General features: G+C 38.2%; 1 protein-coding gene across 1 annotated transcript in view; it reads right to left on the bottom strand.

Moving 5' to 3' along the window:
• Positions 1-6,883: 6,883 nt before the first annotated feature.
• LOC126815965 (conopressin/neurophysin) overlaps positions 6,884-20,601 on the bottom strand; it is a 57,636-nt gene continuing 43,918 nt past the window's right edge. The window contains exons 2-3 of the mRNA XM_050542090.2: positions 12,202-12,409; positions 6,884-11,408 (exon numbers count right to left, since the gene is read on the bottom strand). Coding sequence (XP_050398047.1) covers positions 11,290-11,408; positions 12,202-12,409 — 327 coding nt within the window. The 3' untranslated portion in view covers positions 6,884-11,289. The remainder of the gene's footprint in view (positions 11,409-12,201; positions 12,410-20,601) is intronic.

Below are 20,601 nucleotides of genomic sequence, written 5' to 3'. Positions count from 1 at the left end.
GTATGGGTATGATGGGCCCATTAGGAGCTGGAAGTAAGTTATATTAAATTATCTTTCATTTATAGATTTTGGGTGGCATGTGTTTTAGAACACACACTTGAACGTGACCCAGTGGGGGAGCTTAGACATTAATTGACTTATCCAGACCATAATCATCTCTCGATGCCATCACTAGCTTTCGATATTTAACGGATTGGAATATATTTTGTGAAGGATAATTAAACTTAATGATGATCGAGGCTAGCCTTTTACTGAAATTTTCAGCATATTCTATTAACGTTATCTATTTTTTAACTGTCAACTCTTTATCTAATGCCCGTTTAAAAATTTTGTTTGTTTGTGGATGTTTAAATCAATCCTATGACTTATTATAATATATTTCCTCCTGGACCCTGTTTCTCGAAAATCTTAACTAAAGATAAAATTCAAATTTTGATTGGCTAAGCACTAAAATCAATCTAATATTATCCAATCAAATTACTAAAATTTGGATTTTATCTTAGTTAAAATTTCGTGAAACGAGCCCCTGTTCTCCCAGCTACATACATTCTATGTTTGTATATTTTCAGTGTGGTTCTAAATATTGACAAGAAATAAAAGAGAGAATCATCCGGTGTATTGTGTATAACAAAGAAATTATCTCATATATTTTTATTAAAAATAAAATGTTAAACAATATTTATGTTATCTTTATTATGGGGTTTAACGTCCGCTCGACACAAACTAGGTCATTTCGGGACTAACATATAGTTCATGTATATTGCGCGTAGTGGGTCTTTAGCATTAGAGGGAAATATGAAGATCCAGAGAAGACCCTACTCGTTGTCACATACAGGCGGGAAATGGAAACAAATGACAGACCTTATGATCTAAAGCGAACGCGTTAAAACACTCGGCCATTCCCCCATCATCAATATGAAGGGATAGAATGAAATAATAATAAAATGGGTTTTAACGTCCTACTGTTCTGCTCCGACTGGGCCAATGAAGACAGACATATGCCATGAGGGAAATTTTGATCGGACAGCCATGCTACGGCCCACTCTTATATCGAATTGCAACTGTCAAGGGATCTATTACGTGCACGTCAATGTGTACACGGGACCTCGGATTTTCGTCTCACCCGAATGACTAGACAGCTGTCCTTGTCAGGCCCTCCTCCCTGTACCACTGACGGAAAGTTTAACATCTATACCAAAACAGTACTTCAGTCATGTTGACACCAGCATACGGTTATGTGCAATTCTATAAAAAGGGACGATGGGGGTGGGGGGTCGTGATGCCCGGGGTTGCCCTTGGTGGGGGTGGGGGCGAAGACCATCTCTTGAGAGTCAATGTATAATTTTGTGGACCTCGGTTTTTCGGTTTTACTATCCAGCCCTGACTTTCAGGAAATAAAATAAAATGAAAATATGCCCGGACAGCACGTTGATAATAAAAACACGGGACCGACTAGAAGTTGTTCGTTGCCGGATCCCCGTCTCGCACTATTGACATGGGGAAACCACGCAGACAAAATCCCGAGGTACTTTCTCGACAAATACCGAGAGCGTACACAGGGCCCGCAGGTTAGCATCCATGGCCCCCCGATTTCTGGCAACCAGCTTGAAACTAGAGATATTTTCCAGCCCCGCCAATATTTGTGTCGTAACAGATAATTCCCAATGGTGTTCGATGGAGTGGTTGGCGCATGCGTGCTGTATCATAAGCTCTGCAATTGAGTCAACTGGCGTGGTTTCGAATCCCCGGTTGTAGGTCACAAGGAGTAGGGTCGCCTATCCAACCTCGTGGGTTTTGTCCGGGTCCTCCGCCCCCCCCCCCCCACTGCTAAAGACCCCCCCACTGCTAAAGACCCCTACGCGCAAGCGAATTAATGACCTAGTTTGTGTCGAGTGGACGTTTAGCAAGCAAATTATTGAAATAAAAATGAACCGTTTGTTAGTCCCGAAATGACCTAGTCTCTCTCTCTCTCTCTCTCTCTCTCTCTCTCTCCAATGGTGTTCAGCTTTTAGTCTAGAAATATGTAGCCGTAGAAGTAGGATATAGGAGGCAGACCACCATTAATTTTCCCCACTGACTTCAATGTTAATTCTGGTCTCTTTGCCCACCTCCAAATTTTCGTGGGGCTGAATGCTTTTCACTACAGACAGAGGAACAAATGGTCATGTCTTTGCACTAAAAGTTGTATGAGTTTGACCTACAAAATTTTGAGATACACAAACTTGAAGAAGCATACTATAAACATGAAACTAGCTGCCGTACATATCGCCGTAGCCAACCTGATAACCCTGTTATCCTTCCGCCTCAAAATCATGAATTTTTACCAAACCCTGGCAGAAAATGTTAATTCAAACCCTCTTCGTCCTTTCTAGACCAAAAAATCAACAAAAATGGGCATGCAAAAGGGGAGAAGAGAGAGAGAAAGAGAGAGAGAGAGAGAGAGAGAGAGGGAGAGAGAGAATTGCTATAAATAGACGAACCGAGATGTGAAATTTAATGGTGGTCTGCCTCCATATAAAGAACTGTATTACCTCCCTTTAATCGTCTTCCCGTTCATTACCACAAACAGTTTTACATCATAACAGGAGCTAAGTGAGAGGGACACAATAATGCGCTTTGCGTCATGGTTTTGAGTTTTGGCGTCCCCTTGAGTTTTTTCGCTCCCTCGCAAATGCGATTTTCAACATTATAATCATAATCATAATGCTGTGGATCAGATATGATACAAATCATATTCCTCGCAGTGTTTCGATGGATTATACCTAATCCCAATTAACACTGCAGTAAAAGAAGCAAAGTTCGGTTCCAAATTATGACTGGTCAATAGTCCGATTAACAACCAATAGCTAACTACGTAACAATGTCACAGTGCTTTAAACAGAACTCCAAATTGGATCAAATATTATGTTTACATATGCCCATTTAACCAGTACATAGCAGAATATTGCAGAAAAACTAATTGCGTGACAAACGAGGCTATCAACACAGATACAATGTAAACAATACTGTTTGAAGACGAACAATACTTTCACCGTCTTTGATACCTTAAATCACTGTCCAAAGTTTTAGGGAAGGTCCCAGATTAAACGAAGGGCTGTCTTGTTGCTGTACTTGGAATAGATTTGATTGAACGAGAAGAATAGACACACTCCCTCAAAAGCTCAAGTATCAGAAGTCAATCCAGCAATGGTCAGAGAGGGATTTCTCGGGCCATTGCTTCAGGAATATGGCTACAATTAATCGACTTTAGCATGTTCCACACAGCCCAATATTACTCGGCGGTACTGTTAGAGACCCTCCCCCTTCCTCGGACACACATATATTGCTTTTTGAGGGCTCGGACTGGATCTTGTTCCTCATGTAAAATCATGGGTCACCACTCCCCTGCATTATAATGGTAATACTATTTGAACATCCGGAATAATCTCTATTAAATATTGACAACGGTCCCAGATCCTCCGTTCGTTGAAGACTTAGGAGGCTCTGGGTGACCGAGACTACATCCGCAATAGCACTGCCGAATGACGGTCTCAGACTAGCAATTATTTGCCCATTCACTTCAATGTGAAATGGCTGTAACATTACAGGCTGTAGCTTTTTGCTCAACATTCCGTTGGTTCCAATCTCTATAGGCACAATGGGGACCACATTTGGCAATCTACTCATCATAATTTTGTAGGGGGTTGACTGTTTAGATTTTTTGTTACGGGGATTTGATGTTGACTGGGGTCAAATTATCTGTTTTACCCAAAACTGCTATGAAATTGCAAATTTGAACCCTTTTTTCCAATTCTAAACCAAAAAGTCATCCCAAAAATGCAGGAAGAGGGGAGATAAAAAATTAAGGGAAAAATTGTGTATTTATAACTCGCATGAAATAAGGGGAAATAATTACTAGTCTTAGTTCTGACTGAAATAGGAGTTAACGTTCTAATTGTCTGCATTTACCGGGACAATTAAGAAGGACATACGCCAATACAGCGTGGTGTGATATGAGGGTAATTTTGCCCGTACAGCAATTACATTCCAACTGTCAATGGTTCTGTTAGGTTCAAGCAAACGGGGGCACCTGTTTTTGGTACCATTTGAACGACTAGACCCTGTCCTTGCAAGGCCCTCCGTCCTACATCATTAACAAGCGGAACGACGCCGGAAAATCCCGAGGAACTTTCTCGGCCTATACCTTGATCGAGCCCGGGACATTCATGTTAGTGAACTAGCGCCTCACTCAGCGAGCGTGCCACGAAGGTTCAGGAAGAAAGACGTTGAGTCGCTAACATGAAGGTCCAGTGTCTGATCCCTGAGGGGTTTTCGGACGAGGTTCCCACTTTTGCCCCGTCCCCGACCCACCCCACCCCGCCCCGCCCCGCCCCGCAACATCCCCATCCATACCGCCAACCGATAGTTATATATAAGTTCGACCAAACGTGTTGCCTTATCGTCAAAGATATAATGATAAATTTCAACTTTACTAGAGAGAGAGAGAGAGAGAGAGAGAGAGAGAGAAATGGGGTTTAACGTCCACTCGACACAAACTAGGTCATTTCGGGACTAACATATGGTTTAATTTTTTATTTCAATAATTCGCTTGCGCGTAGGGGTCTTTAGCAATGGGAGGAAACCGGAGGACCCGGAGAAAACCCACGAGGTTGGACAGGCGACCCTACTCCTTGTCACGTACAACCGGGGATTCGAAACCACGCCAGTTGACTCACTGACAGACCTTATGATACAGCGCGCACGTGCTAACCATTCGGCCATTCAACCTCCCTTCAACTTTACTAGTCAGGAGGTCGGTGATAATTGTATATTTTTGCGCACTGGAACTGAAGTTACATAAAAACGCAATATTGTCTACGCAGCCAGCTTTATCGTTACAACGGAAACAAACTTATAATTATTTCATTATGAATTGTCATACAGACCTTAGGCGACACGTACTACGCACTAGCCTTGAAATACATCGACTTGAACATACCTCATTCCCGCGGCATTAAATTGAAGTTCAGAGAGTGTACTACTACCCGTTGGGCTATTGAGAATAAATTACGCCCAGGGATGTATTCCAAACCAAATGATAATCACGCAAAACGTGGAAATACGCCAATACAGCGAAATTGTCTTTTAAAAAAGTAGCTTACCCGAAAGGGAAACTTGGATGTCGACAAAATTTTATATTTCGTCAAAGGGGGATAACGCTTGAACTGAAAATCGCAGAATGCTAATAGGGCCAAATCTGTTTGTTAAGGCCAGCTCAATGTAAATAAGATTAGGGTACGTGATTTTTGGCAAGATTGTAGGTTAGGGTAAGAATTAGGGTTATGTCCAGGGTTAGGGTTTGGATTAGCTCTAGCCTTGTTTACTTCTCGTGACTTTTGACCAACTTGAAGTTGGCCTTATCAATTAGACTATAACCATACCGATAGGGTTCGCCCTCTCATCGCCATAGTGTTTTGCACCAAATTTGAAAACAATCCTGTAGCCACTATCGTATTCGCAAGGTGCTCAGGGGGATATCCCTGGAACGGAAAATCACAGAATACTGAAAAAAATCCGTTAAAAACTGTAGGCTGTATCGTGTTCATAAGGCAAAGTGCTGACGGACAGTGACGAAATAATATACCGAGAGAGACAGACAGAGTTTAACAAACCAGGTCATTTTGAGACTAACACATGGTTCAATCCTATTTCAATAATCTGCTTGCGCTTAAGGGTCTTTAGTAGTGGAAGGAAGCTGGAAGACCCGGAGAAAACCCACGAGAGTTGACAGGTAATCCTACTCCGTGTCACGTATATAACCGGACAATCGAAAACCCCGAATAAAATGTGGATGTCTAAAAATTGAGTCATTTTGTTACGAAATAACAGAGTGAGTGGGCTATCTCGATCACTAGAGTTATTTATCTCAAATATGCGTAGTTTTTAATCTAGATATAGCGGCCGATCACGTTAACCACCCTGGTAGATAGAAATGAAATGGGGTTTAACGTTCTACTGTTCAAAATTGCCTCGTTAATGTTGTTGATAAGACGCTATTCTCCACAGATTTTATTATCGACTATAACTGCAACCGTCTGCATTACAGTTTTGGGTCAGTGAGTACATTGCTGGCTCGCTAACCCGGGAAGGGGTTCGATCCAGATGTCGGCCGAGAGAAAGTTTTTCGGGAATTTCCAACGTGGTTTACCCTTGTCAGTGGTGTAGGGCGGGCGGGTCGCCGGGGGGGGGGGGTGAGGTCTGACAAGGACAGCGCCTGGTCGTTCGCATGGGACGAAATACATAAGTCCAGTGTACACGTTGGTGTACACGTGAAAGAACCCTTGACAGTTGAAATTTGATATAAGAGCAGGCCATAGAGCCGCTGTCCGGGCAAATTTTTTCTCATGGCATACTGCATGGGTATGTCTGTCTGTGCTAGCCCAGTCAGTGTAGAATAGTAGGACGTTAAAACCCATTTTATTTCATTTAGAGGTGTTCAAATTGCTTTTTCAATTCATTTTGTTTGTCTGTTTCAATCAATGAAGTGCGGTTTCAATTGATGATATGCAGTTTCCATTGATGATTTGCAGTTTCCATTGATGATGTGCAGTTTCAATCAATTGATGACGTGCTGTTTCAGTTGATGATGTACAGTTTCAATGATTAATATGCAGTTTCATTTGATGATTTGCAGTTTCAACTGATAATGCGCAGTTTCAATTGATGATTTGCAATTTCAGTTGATGATGTGCAGTTTCCAGTGATGATGTGCAGTTTCAATTGATGATGTTCAGTTTCAATTGATGATGTGCATGCAGTTTCAATTGATGATGCGCAGTTTCAATGATGTGTACAATTTCAATTCAAATTTATTCCAAAAAGAAGAATAACAAAAATTCTTACAAACAACAAAATGGTTTATTTCAGAGTAAGGTTTGAATCAGATTAGAATTAATCAGATTATCTTAAAGGGATTAAGATTAGTGAATACATGTATTTAAGATTGGCAAGCATGTTTGAGTATATTAAATCTATGAAACAAAATAATAGAATTATGGAAATGGAAGTCGCACATAAGTTAGAGATATTTCAAAGAATGAATAATATTATGAAAATTTTTACTTTTAATTGTCAAATCCATTATTTCAAAGAATGAATCCTTTGAAAAGAAGCCACATATTATGAAAAATCTTACTTTTAATTATTGTCCAATCCATAAGAAATTCTAATATAAATAAAATATAAACTTTAATAAGCAAAATATTAATCTGATTCAACTACAGATGATATTTCGTTTCGTTTTTATAGTTCAAAATTTCGTATGAATAAAACGAAACGAAATATTGATCTTTATTTTATAATCAGTAGTGGAATACCGCGTTTTATCAGTGAAATAAAAGTGTTATTCCACTGGCTAGCAGTAGTCCATGTTGTTTTTACCTAAAATCATTGTAAAATCATAAAATAAATAGAACATTTGTCGTTTTGTCGTGAATAACATATTTTATTTCATCTCTAAGCAAGAAAACTTTATATTTTCACTCATGCTACGCATTCGTGAAAATATAAGTTTTCTTGCTTCTCGATGAAATAAAATATGTTATTCACTCTAAAACGACAAATGTTCTATTTATTTTAATCGTATTAGCCCGGTCGGAACAGAACAGTAGGACGTTAATCCCCATTTCATTCCATTTTTTTTGATCGCATTGGCAAGGTTTTTTTTACCAAGAACTTTTAAAATCAACGTTTAATTAATATAAAGAGAGATGTTGTCAGTACTGGGCGATAATTAAATTAAACAGCAGAATAATCAATATTTACCCCCCAATGTGACTTAAATCTTTAATAATTATTATTAAACGAGATTTTTCTGTTGCCCTAGTCTCGTTCAGTGAAGTACAAAACATTTCTGTGTCATATTTCTTCAGAAAATGACCTAGACGTGCTAAATGGATTATATTCTTAAAATGATTCAGAAGCGTGGATACTTGTATTGAAAGATTAAACCCTTGCTAAAGGGATTATTTTTCTTACAACTTGTGTGAAAGCACAACCACCTTGAGACAGTGAAACAGATAGAAATGGGGTTTAACGTCCAATCAACACAAACTACGTTATTTCGGGACTAGCATGGTTTAATTTTATTTCAATAACTCTCTTGCGCGTAAGGGTCTTTAGATTTTTTTCTTGCCCTAGTCTTTCAGCGATGTACAGAACATTTCTGTATCATATTTCTTCAGAAAATGACTTGGACATGTTAAAAAGGATTATACTTGTATTGAAAGATTAACCTCTTGGTCTTGAGCAGTGTCCCAGATAACATTTCTTGTCAGAAAGCACAACTGCCTTGAGACAGAGAAAGAAATGGGGTTTAACGTCCACTCAAAACAACCTACGTTATTTCGGTACTAGCATGGTTTAATTTTATTTAAATAATTCTCTTGCTCGTAAGGGTCTTTAGCAGTTCCAGAAAACCGGAAGTGCGACCGTACTCCTGGTCACTTACAAGTAGGGATTCGAAAGCACGCCATTTGACTCAATGACAGACTTTATGATCTAACGTGCACGCGTAACACCCTCCTCCCCCGTAAAAAAAAACTCCATGCGTTGTTCAGTTTTATTAAATCAATATCAATTTTGCTAATGTGTACTGATATTTCCTCATTGCACATATTTAGGCTGATGTCCGTTTGTCCCCTTTCCTTATCTGGAGCACTATAAAAAAAAGTAGAACGCAAAACCCCATTTCATTCATTCATATCTGGAGCACTGATCATGATTTTACTATACAAACACCTGAATTATTTTCTGGCAATAATAATTATATTAATTTAATTTATTTCATTTTGATATTATGACAGAAGTTTTAAATTATATCGGTTACACTGATAGGAAAACATATATCGAAATCGAAACAATGCCACTAGAAACATTAAAATAATAGGATACAATTATAACAATTAAATTCCCTAAAGCAGGATCGGTTAGGTAATAAAATGCTTTTATACTAACAAATGAACATACTGTATCTTAAAATAAATCAAAATTATATTATAAATAAATTATGAAATTTTTTATTATAAAATAAATCAAGCAAACACACTAACAGAAAAGAATTCGTTCTTACCAATTGGTTTCTGTTTGATGTACAATAAGTAAATACGCATAAACAAAACATGTTTTAAAACACTAGGTAAATGAGTTTTCTATTAAACTCCTACCATCAAGTTCGCTATGAATGGAAAAAAAGAATTTTTTATTTAGTTTTTGTTTTATCAATGTAAAGAAATGAATTCCGGGATCATGGATGCGAGGCATAAGACACCCAACACTCGACCGTGATTTTATAACACAAGATAAATGGGTTTTCTATTAAACTCCTACAATCAAGTTCCCTATGAATGGAAAGGAGATTTTTATTTAGGTTTTTGTTTTATTAATGTAAAGAAATGAATTCCGGGATCATGGATGCGAGGCATAAGACACCCGACCGTGATTTAAACAGCCTTGCCCGGAGTTACAGCGTGAATAGAAAATATTATATAAATTATAAGACTGTAACTATTCATCTATGCCTGTTGATTCGCCGTGTTCATAAAACAATGGATATTTCTCCGGTATTCTCGAGGGACGCCGAATAACTAATGTGTTCATAATTTGTGCTTCAGTTAGCACACAGATTGACGACAATGACATATTGAAATATAGAGAAATAAAAGTATCTTTAATGCAAAGAAGTTGATCAATACATTGTTGACTGGTCGGTTGTTTTACTTGGGGACCATTTTGTTTGTCTGGAACAATTGATGGCATTTCTCTGTTTATAAGTAAGACAACTGAATAAATAACTAATTATGTTTTCAATATTCAACAATGGTTTATTCAGCTTGCGTTGATGTCAGCAATGAACAGCTAGTACACAACTTGAAAAAACAAGCACTGAGTCAACTTCTTTCAACGTTCCACATTTTAAGTTTGACGCCGTGTGGGGGTGGGGATTTGGTGCGGATCTAGGTACGGTGTCTGGCGATGGGGATTTAGTGCAGATCCAGGTACGGTGTCGGGGGATGGGGATTTAGTAGGGGTCCAGGTAAGGCGTCGGCGGATGGGGATTAAGTAGGGATTCAGCTACGGTGTGGGGGTGGGGATTTAGTAGGGATCCAGGTACGGTGTGGGGGTGGGGATTTAGTAGGGATCCAGGTACGGTTTGGGGGTGGGGATTTAGTAGGGATCCAGGTACGGTGTGGGGGTGGGGATTTAGTACAGAGCCAGACACGGTGTGGCGTGGGCATTTAGTACGGACCCAGACACGGTGTGGGGAGTGGTCATTTAGTACGGACCCAGACAGGCGAGGGGAGTAGGGATTTGATACGGACCCAGACACGGTGAGGGAGCGAGGATTTACTACGGATCCTTGAATCCGCACCTTACTGCCCCACTTATAATGTATAACGTCCTTTTAAAAACAGATTTTTCTCAGTTTTAAGAATATTAACATACATATTTAGTGAACGACCTTGAATCCGCACCAAATCTGTAACAATCCACACTGAATAGAGAGTCTCATTTCCCTCAACGACGTTCTCGAATTTATATATCAGACGTTTTTTTTTATATATCTGCTGTAATACCAGTGTGTGTCAATTATGTATATTAATACAACATAATAAATAACAAAAAAAAAAAAATTCTTCAGCCAATTTCTGGGGCCTGTTTCACGAAATTTTAACTAAGATAAAATCCAAATTTTAGTAATTTGATTGGATAATATTAGATTGATTTTAGTGCTTAGCCAATCCAAATTGAAGTATCTACTAAAATTTGGATTTTATCTTTAGTTAAGATTTCGAGAAACAGAGCTTTTGTCATTGACCCTAGACATAATTATAGAAAAATATAATTTTAATCTTCGAATACAGATTTATTAATTAGAAATATATAATTAATAATAATAATAATAAGGGGTTTTAATTACTTTATGATATTACAGCAGATATCACAATTCAAATATTTAAATAGACAATCATAAATGGATATAATAGAATAGATTTCTTGTGGACTATTTAACCCACTAGAACCTGTCCTCCATTGGCAATAATCAGCGCAGTCTTATAGGCAAAGAGAGTCATTAGTTCTAAGAGTATTAACCATTTATAGGCAAAGAGAGTTATTAGTTCTAACAGTATAAACCATTTATACTCCAAGATCAGTTCCAGGACAGACGAGAATTTGAGGAGAGACGTGTTTTAAATTGGCAGTAGTTACAAGTCACGTGATATCCACCATTAATCACATGATCGGGTCGGTTCAGTCATAGTTTTTAGATTTAAGAAGCCTCTGTAAGAGGTTTAACAATTCTTCTTTAGAGGATTGCGATTCTCTACTTTCTTCCATGGCCGTACATCTAGAATTGCTGGAGCACGCGTCTACAAATAAAAAAGAAGTTATTCTTAATGTAATCGAAAAAAATAAAACGTGAAGATAAATGAAATGAGATTTAATGTCCCGTCCCGCCTTTCTGCAATGTCTAGCACAGTGGTTCTAAACCCTTTTTTGGCAACGGCACACCTTGGAACACATGAAAAAATTGAGGCACACCTGGCTAAATATATATATGAAAAATATCTGAATTTTGAAAAATAAAAATATGGCAAGTTATAGACGGCATACACCAATAGACCGAGACCAGTCATAGAAAGGGGTTGGATGGCTGTATCATAAAGTCTGTCATTGAGTCAACTGGCGTGGTTTCGATTCCTCGGTTTTACGTGACAAGGAGTAGGATCGTCTGTTCAACCTCGTGGGTTTTCTCCGGGTCCTCCGGTTTCTTCCCACTGCTAAAGACACCCACGCTCAAGCGAATTATTGTTATAAAAATTGAAACATGTGTAAATTCCAAAATGACGTTAAACCATATCTCTCTCTCTCTCTCTCTCTCAACATAGAATGACTTAAACTAAACAAAGAAAAACAAAGATATGAACGTACGAGTAGGCACCAATGGATACTCAATTGGGATCACAGGGCTTTTCGCATTTTCTTAGTGTGCCGTTCAAAACCACGATTTCAATCGTAGCGCGAGCGAATCATGATAATGCATGTATCGCTTTAATGAAGATATTCACCTGTCCGTATACATAACGGAATAAACATTCGTCGGTTTCCCAGGAAACGGAATACCCTAAAAGTTTTGACGTGTTCTATAGGTGAAGATCTTACCTGAATCACAACATAAACCATTGGCTACACAAGTTCCTAGTTGACGTGATCCACACGGTTCACCCCGTACTGTGCACGGCGTCGTACTATCATTTTCCTGTCCACATACTCTAGTTTCTTCGGTACCCATATAACAACCAAATCTTTCACCACAACATATTTTTGGACCAACACACTGACCAGTATTACCAGGCCCACAGCTCATACACTGAAATTAGAAAACAAAATGAAATGAAATGAAATGGAGTTTAACGTCGTACTGTTCTGCTCCGACTGGGTTTATAAAGACGGGTATACGCCATACAGTGTACTATAAGGAATTTACGGTATACACAATAAGACGGGAAGCTCATTGACCGACATTTTAATTTCCTACTGTTCTGCTGTGACTGGGCTAATGAAGACGGGCATACGCCATACAGTGTGCTATAAGGGAAAGTTTGCCCGGCCAGCGGCAATGTATGCTGTATAGTATACACGGGACCTCGTTTTTTCGTCCCATCCGAACGACTAGGCAACTGTCTTTGCCAGGTCCTCCGTCCTACACCACTGACAAGGGGGAAACCATACAGGTAAATCCTGATGAACGAAAAACCGAGGTCCCGTGTACATATTGACGTGCATGTCAAAGATCCCTTGGTAGTTGGAATTCGATATAAGAGTAGGTCGTGCTTTAAACATTTCCTGCTAATGGCCGGGGCTTGGATACATAATGCATATGAAGAGCCCAGGGGAAGAACGATCTAAGTCACTCTTTCGACGAATCCCAGTAAATGGCACCATCTGGTAGCAAATTGTATAAGCTTTCTGTGGAACAATCAATTTCAGTTGAAAACGATCAGAGTCATATCGAACCAAGGCCCTTCTGAAATGGCCTCCCGGACAAATACGTCCATCGTATCCTTTATTTGACCTTAATTTGGCTGAAAAGTGCAAGTCATTTGTTGTACTGGTAATTATGATTCGTATTAAACATCATTTTCAGTTGTAATTAAACCCACTCGTTGTTCTGTTCGCGTCAAGCAGTCTCGTGCAAAAGTCTGTTTTGCGAAAAGACAAAAATGTGACTAAGATCATTCTTCCCTGGACTCTTCATATGTGATCTGTGTAGTGAAAGTGAGACTAAGACTTGAATCTACAGTTATGGTGTGTTTAAATTTTATATACTGCACATACTGAGACTGATATCTGAAAGTTTATCGGTGAAATGAAAACAATTATTGATGAACTATGGCGGTTTTATTGAATTCACTGCCGCTCGTAAAAAAAAGCTTTATGTGTTACAATATCTACCAAGATATTCTTGGCTAAATCTATTTGTTAACGCCAGCTAAATTTTTGTCAAGGTCGTTTAGATGTAAATAAGGTTAGGTGATTGTTGGTGAGATTTGTAGGTTAGGTTTAAGAATTTGGGCGAGAGGTTGAGTCTCCACATAAGCACTGCCCTAGGATGATGGAAATTCAGTTAGTGATATTTCCTGCTTAAGGTCCAGGGTTAGGGTTTGGATTAGCGCTAGCCCTGTTTACATCCCGTGACCTATGACGAAAAGTTGAGCTGGCCTTATCATTTAGCATTAACCCAATAGTATAACCTTTTGTCGGATATACGATTAGTCACTGATGTCGAAGGTCGAACTATTGGAGCTGAAGTTGGGGAAGTTTGTTTTATATGAAGTGTCTAACCCAGTGATTCTCAACCAGTGTGCCGCGAAATTTTGAACGGCACACTAAGACAATTTCTCACTAAAAAGGCCAGGTATTTGACTGATGAAATTCGAAACACGGCGATAAAGTAAGTTCATAGCTGTGTTTTTTTTATTTAGTTTGAGCCATTCTATGTGTATATGACTAGTCGTGTCTACGGTTGTATACCGTTTATGACCCGCCATGTTTTTATTTTGCAAAATTCAAATATTTTTCATATATATTTAGTCAGGTGTGCCCCTATTTTTGTCATGTGTTCCAAGGTGTACCGTTTGCAAAAAAAGGTTGAGAACCACGGAAAGTTTATATTATTATATAATAATCATGTTGGTGTTTTGTCCCCTAAAGATTAGATATTAAAGGTAGCCCCAGATTTCTCATCATATCTTCTTTTAGGCGATGATGACGTTACCAAATAGTAAGTGCAGGGAGACTGCACCACACACAATTACACAAAACAAATCTACGGACAAGACACAATACGCAGAAATCACAAACAAACTGCACCACACACAATTACACAAAACAAATCTACGGACAAGACACAATACGCAGAAATCACAAACAAACGTACATATCAGATTAAGTGAATGGATCCGTGGGCTAGTCGTAAGCGTCCACTGCGCTATACAGCCCCGGGCCTGTATTGATACAGACTTCACTCAAAAAATGACAACTAACAATAAGGAGGAATATAGCCCAGAGAAAACCACTGTGTAATACTAGTACGAGTCATGATCTGCTATATGCCACATGTAATATGAATGTAAGCATATTGAAGGAAAAGGTTACATATAGCCTACAAGTAACCATATGGGTGAAATGTATAAAAAAGCCAGGTAGCCTACAACTAAATGGTCTATGTTATATGTTCGAAAGAACATATTCCCGAAGCAATGGCCCGAAAAATTCCTCTCTGGCCATTGCTGGATTGACTTCTGATACTTGAGCTTTTGCGTGAGTGTGTCTATTCTTCCCGTTCAATCAAATCTATCCAAAAGCACAGCAACATGACAGCCCTTCCTTTAATCTGGGTCTTCCCTAAAACTTTGGAAAGTGATTTAAGGTAAAAACGGCGAGAGTATTGTTCGTCTCCAAACAGTATTGTTTACATTGTATCCGTTTTGATAGCCTCGTTTGTCACGCAATTAGATTTTCTGCAATATCCTGCTATGCATGGTTAATTGGGCATAATAAAATAGTGAGTCATGACATAACATTATGTAAACATATTTGGTTCAATTTGGAGCTCTGTTTAAAGCCGTATGATATTGCTACGCAGTTAGCTATTGGTTGTTAATCGGACTATTGACCAGTCATAATTTGGAACAGAAATTTGCTTCCATTACAGAGGTGTTAACTGTGATTAGGTCTAATCTAGCGAAACACTAGGAGGAGTATGTCTAAAGTATTGAGGTGTATTGACTACAAAGTGGAAGTAGGGCTTGAAAGATAACGTCAGTAGGTTGAAATGTTATCGAGTATATTTAAAAGTAAAGAGTAATAAACATCTTGAGTGAAGAGATTGTGGCGCATCAATTAATTAGCATGTAAAAATAAGCTAATGGGAATCTGTCACACTCTCGACCGATATCAAGAATTCCTTCTTACACTGTGGGTGTTTGATTTGATCATATTTTATTTAACACAAGGTACAATTTTATGGAAACACAATTACTGAGTTTAATACTAAGCGACGTTTCGACGAGGATACTCTTGTCTTTATAAAAAAAATATAAGTATAGATAGAATGTCTGCGACATAAGTGACATTTTTAATTAAGTAGGCTATTTCTGTATAATTTCAGGATTCACAATCTGCTTAAAACACAGATCCTATTTCGTTTCGTTTTTTATAGTTCAAAATTTCGTTTTACTTGTCTTTACTACACCAGGATCTGGATGAGTTGTTATATAACCTGAGTTCTGGTTGATGTGAGGGATTAGCCAATGAAACGTTCTTTCCCAATAGAAACATCAACGCTTATTGGTTAATCAAATGTCTGACGTCATAGGGTCAAAAGCCTCTCAAGTGACCCCTGACGCGACCTTTAACTACAACCGGTCAGATCTTCATGTAATACAGGCCATCGTAAGTATAACCCCCTCCCCCCCAAAAAACCCCAAAAAACGAAACAAAATATAGGTCTGTGTTTTAATCAGATTGCAGGATTCTGGAATTGGGATAAGATACATATTTTTTTAAGTCTCATTGCGTCATTTTAGCGCAATAGGAATCCCTTGTAACCTACAATATTGTGAATATCAGTACAATAGGCGTCTTTAGAAGTGGGAGGAAACTGGGGGACCTGGAGAAAACCCAAAAGGTTGGACAGGCGACCCTACTCCTTGTCACGTACAACTGGGGAATCAAAACCACGCCATGAGTTGACTCAATGACAGACCTTATGATACAATGCGTACGCGCTAACCACTCGACCATCCAACCCCACCGGATGATATAAGTAAAGTTGAGAGAAACGAGTTGTATTGTTCTGGAATCAAACAGTTGACCCAATGACAGATCTTATAATACAACGCGCATGCGCGAACCATTCGGTCATCCAAATCTCTCCGGATTAATTATGTAAGTAAAGTTAAGAGAAACGTTTTATTGCTCTGGAATCAAACAGTTAGACTAGAAAATGACTTCATCCTATGAGCTTTATACTAGACGATTTAGGAAACGGATGTATAATGAAAGGAATGTGAATGTTATTATTCTATTAGACCGAGGGTGGACTGATGACATTGATATCGTGTAATTGTGTGTGCGATCTAATTAAAGTTAACCATATAACTAGTCTGAAAGCGAGTTCGTCACCTGAAACAATCCCACTAACTCTGTTTCCTCGTCAAACACATCATGTGTCAAGTATTAAACAAATACAATTCGTTCAAACATCTATTTAGCTGGATCTTTTCTTGACAATATTCTATTAGTGGTTAATGAAGCTTACACACGCTCGCATAGTAATCACACTTTATTAATGTCGTGTAAGAGAACCGATACCATTCCAATACTGGACGCTATGCTTTATATTCAACAATCAAACAGTAAATGACATTAAATCGGATTTCACGTCCTACGTTTTTGCACCAACTGGGGGGCTACTGAAGACGGCCTAACTTCATCCAAGGACAGCTGTCTAGTCGTTCGAATAGGACGAAAAACAGAGGCCCCGTGTACACATTGGCATGCACGTAAAAGATCCCTTGACAGTTGGAAATCGATATAAGAGTAGGCCGTTGTGCCGCTGTCCGGGAAAATTTTCCCTCATAGCATACTGTATGGCATATTCCCGTCTTCATTAGCCCAGGTTAGGAGCAGAACAGTAGGACGTTAAACTCCATTTCATTTCATTTCCGATCTTAATTCGATAAACTGAACACCGTGTTTCATTTTGATCCATAAGACATTTTGTTAAACCCTATGCAGTTAAACCGTTGTAGAGGTTCGACATCATGATTATTATTGTTTTTATTCGACATAATATTGGCCACCATATCGAACCATCACATATTATATATCTGATTCTACCCATGCAAATGACAATGCAGATAAGGTTATAATTGTTTTAATTCAATATATGCCAAGAAATTTTGCCACGTGGACATATTATAACAATTGATATACTGATTTCTTCTAGGGAATCATTAATGACATTTTATCTCTCCCAAATCGACATTACTAACCAGGGGCCTGTTTCACGAAATTTTAACTAAGATAAAATTCAAATTTTAGTAATTTGATTGGATAATATTAGATTGATTTTTGGGCTTAGCCAATCAAAATTGAAGTATCTACTAAAATTTGGATTTTATCTGTAGTTAAGATTTCGAGAAACAGGGCCCTGGCCAAATGTACTTATCTTCATTCTGGGGTGGTCGAATGGTCCGATGTGTTAATAAATGTATAATTAATAATTTAGATAACATCTCAGGCCTAAAGAAAGACCTGCAATAGGCAGATTTAGCTCTTGCATAATGTATGTTTAAAGTAGCTAAGTCTCTAACTCAATATCATCAAAAATCTTACACGTTGAAAATACGAATTATTTGTCAATTCAAATCAACATTGATGGTGTGATCTTACCAGGAAAAGACAGGCTTCTGATATCCAATATTTAAGACAAAATAAACCGTTTACCATTGGTACACGAATCGTGTACCATAGTGCGTTTTAGCGTCATTTGCAACAAGTGACCAGAAAGAACGAGGCTAGACATATTCAACTGGAGAGCCTACTCAATAGACTGGAATAACCAGACGCTAGAAATTGCTATAGGGTTGAGACACATGCCGTATGTCGCTGTACATAACTGATTTGAAATTAAGAGTCAAAACGGTTACAATTTAATGTAAATCAGTTTATATACAATCAGATTACATTATTATATGCGTTGAGACCCATTTGGGTCAATTTCTAGGCCCCAAATATTAGCGATTTAGCCCCTTTAAGCAGGAGCTCGATTTGTAGTCACAAAGAGCCAAGAGGAAACGCGATTAAACCAATCAGCAACGTCACGTCACGTTCAAATTCTCAGTTGCTGGTATTTTAGACATAATTATTCTGAACACCGATTGCGACGCGATGTGAGTACAGTCGCCATGCCAAGTAAATATTTAGACCACACCATTATCAATTTCTGTTGATCGAGAACACGACGTATTCAAATTCTGCGTCTAATTACTTCAGGAAACAAACTTATTCCAAAACAAAATATACAAAAACCTTTAGTACCAAATATTTAAAGTAGCTAAGTCTCTAACTCAATATCGTCCAAAATCTTCGACATTGAAAACACGATTTATTTGTCGGTTTAAATCAACATTGATGTTGTGATCTTACCGGGAAAAGATGGCCTTCTGATATCCAATAAGGGACTCGAAAAACGAGGCTAGACATATTCCACAAGTCATTTCAAACGGTGACGCTATATTCTTATCTGGAGAGTATGCCCAATAAATACTATCGGCGTAGACTGGAATAACCAGATGCTAGAGATTGAAATTCGATTGAGAATACTGGCGTATGTCGCCGAACCTAACTAATTAGAAATTACAGTAAAAACAGAAACGATTGAATGCAAATCAATTTATATACATTCATATTACATTATTGTATGCGTTGCGACTTATTTGTGTCAATTTCTAGGTCCCAAATATTAGCGACTTAGCTCCTTTAAGTTTTAAATTTTTAATAAAACATCGGATACAGGAATTGAGTGGGTTATTTATAGAACAAGACCCTGATGATCTAAAAATTAAATTGATCTGGCCTTATCGCTAGGGAAAGAATCTACAATTCGTACCAATTGTTAAAATGTTTATAATCAAAGACAGACTCGTGTCACCCTGAAATAAAAGAAGCGAATATAATCGGAGCCATTCCCTTGTTGATTGAGGCTCTGACGAGGATGTTGATAAAACCCTGCTAATATTAGACAACGGCATGCACAACGAATTAACCATGATATGGCCCCTGGGTGAATATAAGTCAAATAATTTCCAGACAGAGGAAGGAGGAATAAATGAACTGTTATGATTCAGCAATGAATTAAATTGAAGCAACAGTACGTCATTGGCATGTTTTTTTTTTAGCTAAAATATCAGATTTCTCTCTGATTAATCCACACTACTTTGTAATCGGGTTAATTATTTAACATTTAATTAAACCTACATTATGCAAAAGCTAAATCTGCCTATTGCCGGTCTTTCTTTAGGCCTGAAATGTTATCTAAATTATTAATTAGACATTTATTAACATGAAAAGACCTTAACCAACTCTTGATACCATCTTATGTGTTCGATTGTTATTGGATTTGAATCCGATCTGCTGTTCAACATCTGTTGATGATTAAACACAAAAATAGATAATTGAGACTTTGTTATTTATCGTTACAGCGGCAACAATGACAATCGAGGTTATAGTGATTTTAAAATAAAATTTTGCTCGGCTTAGAGTGAAGCAATTTGCCTGAAATTTTCAGCATATTCCCTTTACATTATCTATTTGTTTAATTATTATAGTGAGAACAGCCAGCTCTTTATCTAATCTCCCATAATGTACCTTTAACAAAGAGTATATTTAATTTTATATATGAGGTAATTTAACGGTTATTTTTTTAGAAGAAACCGCACTAATTTTAAATGTTCAATTTAAATAATATGGGTTTAGCCATGTTGACATTTATGCTAGGGGGGTTGGATGGCCGAATGGTTAGTGTGTGCGCGCTGCATCATAAGGTCTTTCATTGAGTCAACTGGGTTGGTTTCGATTCTCCGGTTGTACGTGACAAGGAGTAAGATCACCTGGGGCCCATGAATATTAAAGTTCAAAATTAAAGTGGACAATTATGCATGCATTTTTTATTGTTCCTTTGAAGCTTATACAAAAGTTTTCGCTTTATCGCAATCTGCTAGTGAATCATCTAGATATGACTAGTGTTGAAAAGGAGGAAGGTGCAGGGGGGGGGGGTCCCGCTTCCTCTTAAGGGCCCTGGAGCACCTAGATACTATTTGTTTTTTTAATATAGCCTTTGTCCCGAAAAAGGAAAATTTTGAAGGGTCTATCCGAAGAACAGAAATTCAAATGGACGTGGCCTTGTCGGCGATATGAGGGTAAAGTTGCCACTTTAAAAACCCAATCCAGTACTAAAAAGAAGTAATGCTAAGGCTTAGTATGGTAAGTTTA

The sequence above is a fragment of the Patella vulgata genome, chromosome 3 (genome assembly GCF_932274485.2).
Source record: "Patella vulgata chromosome 3, xgPatVulg1.2, whole genome shotgun sequence".
NCBI lineage: Eukaryota > Metazoa > Mollusca > Gastropoda > Patellidae > Patella > Patella vulgata.
The sequence above is the reverse complement of the archived record's forward strand: the minus strand, read 5'-3'. Positions and strand labels throughout refer to the sequence as shown.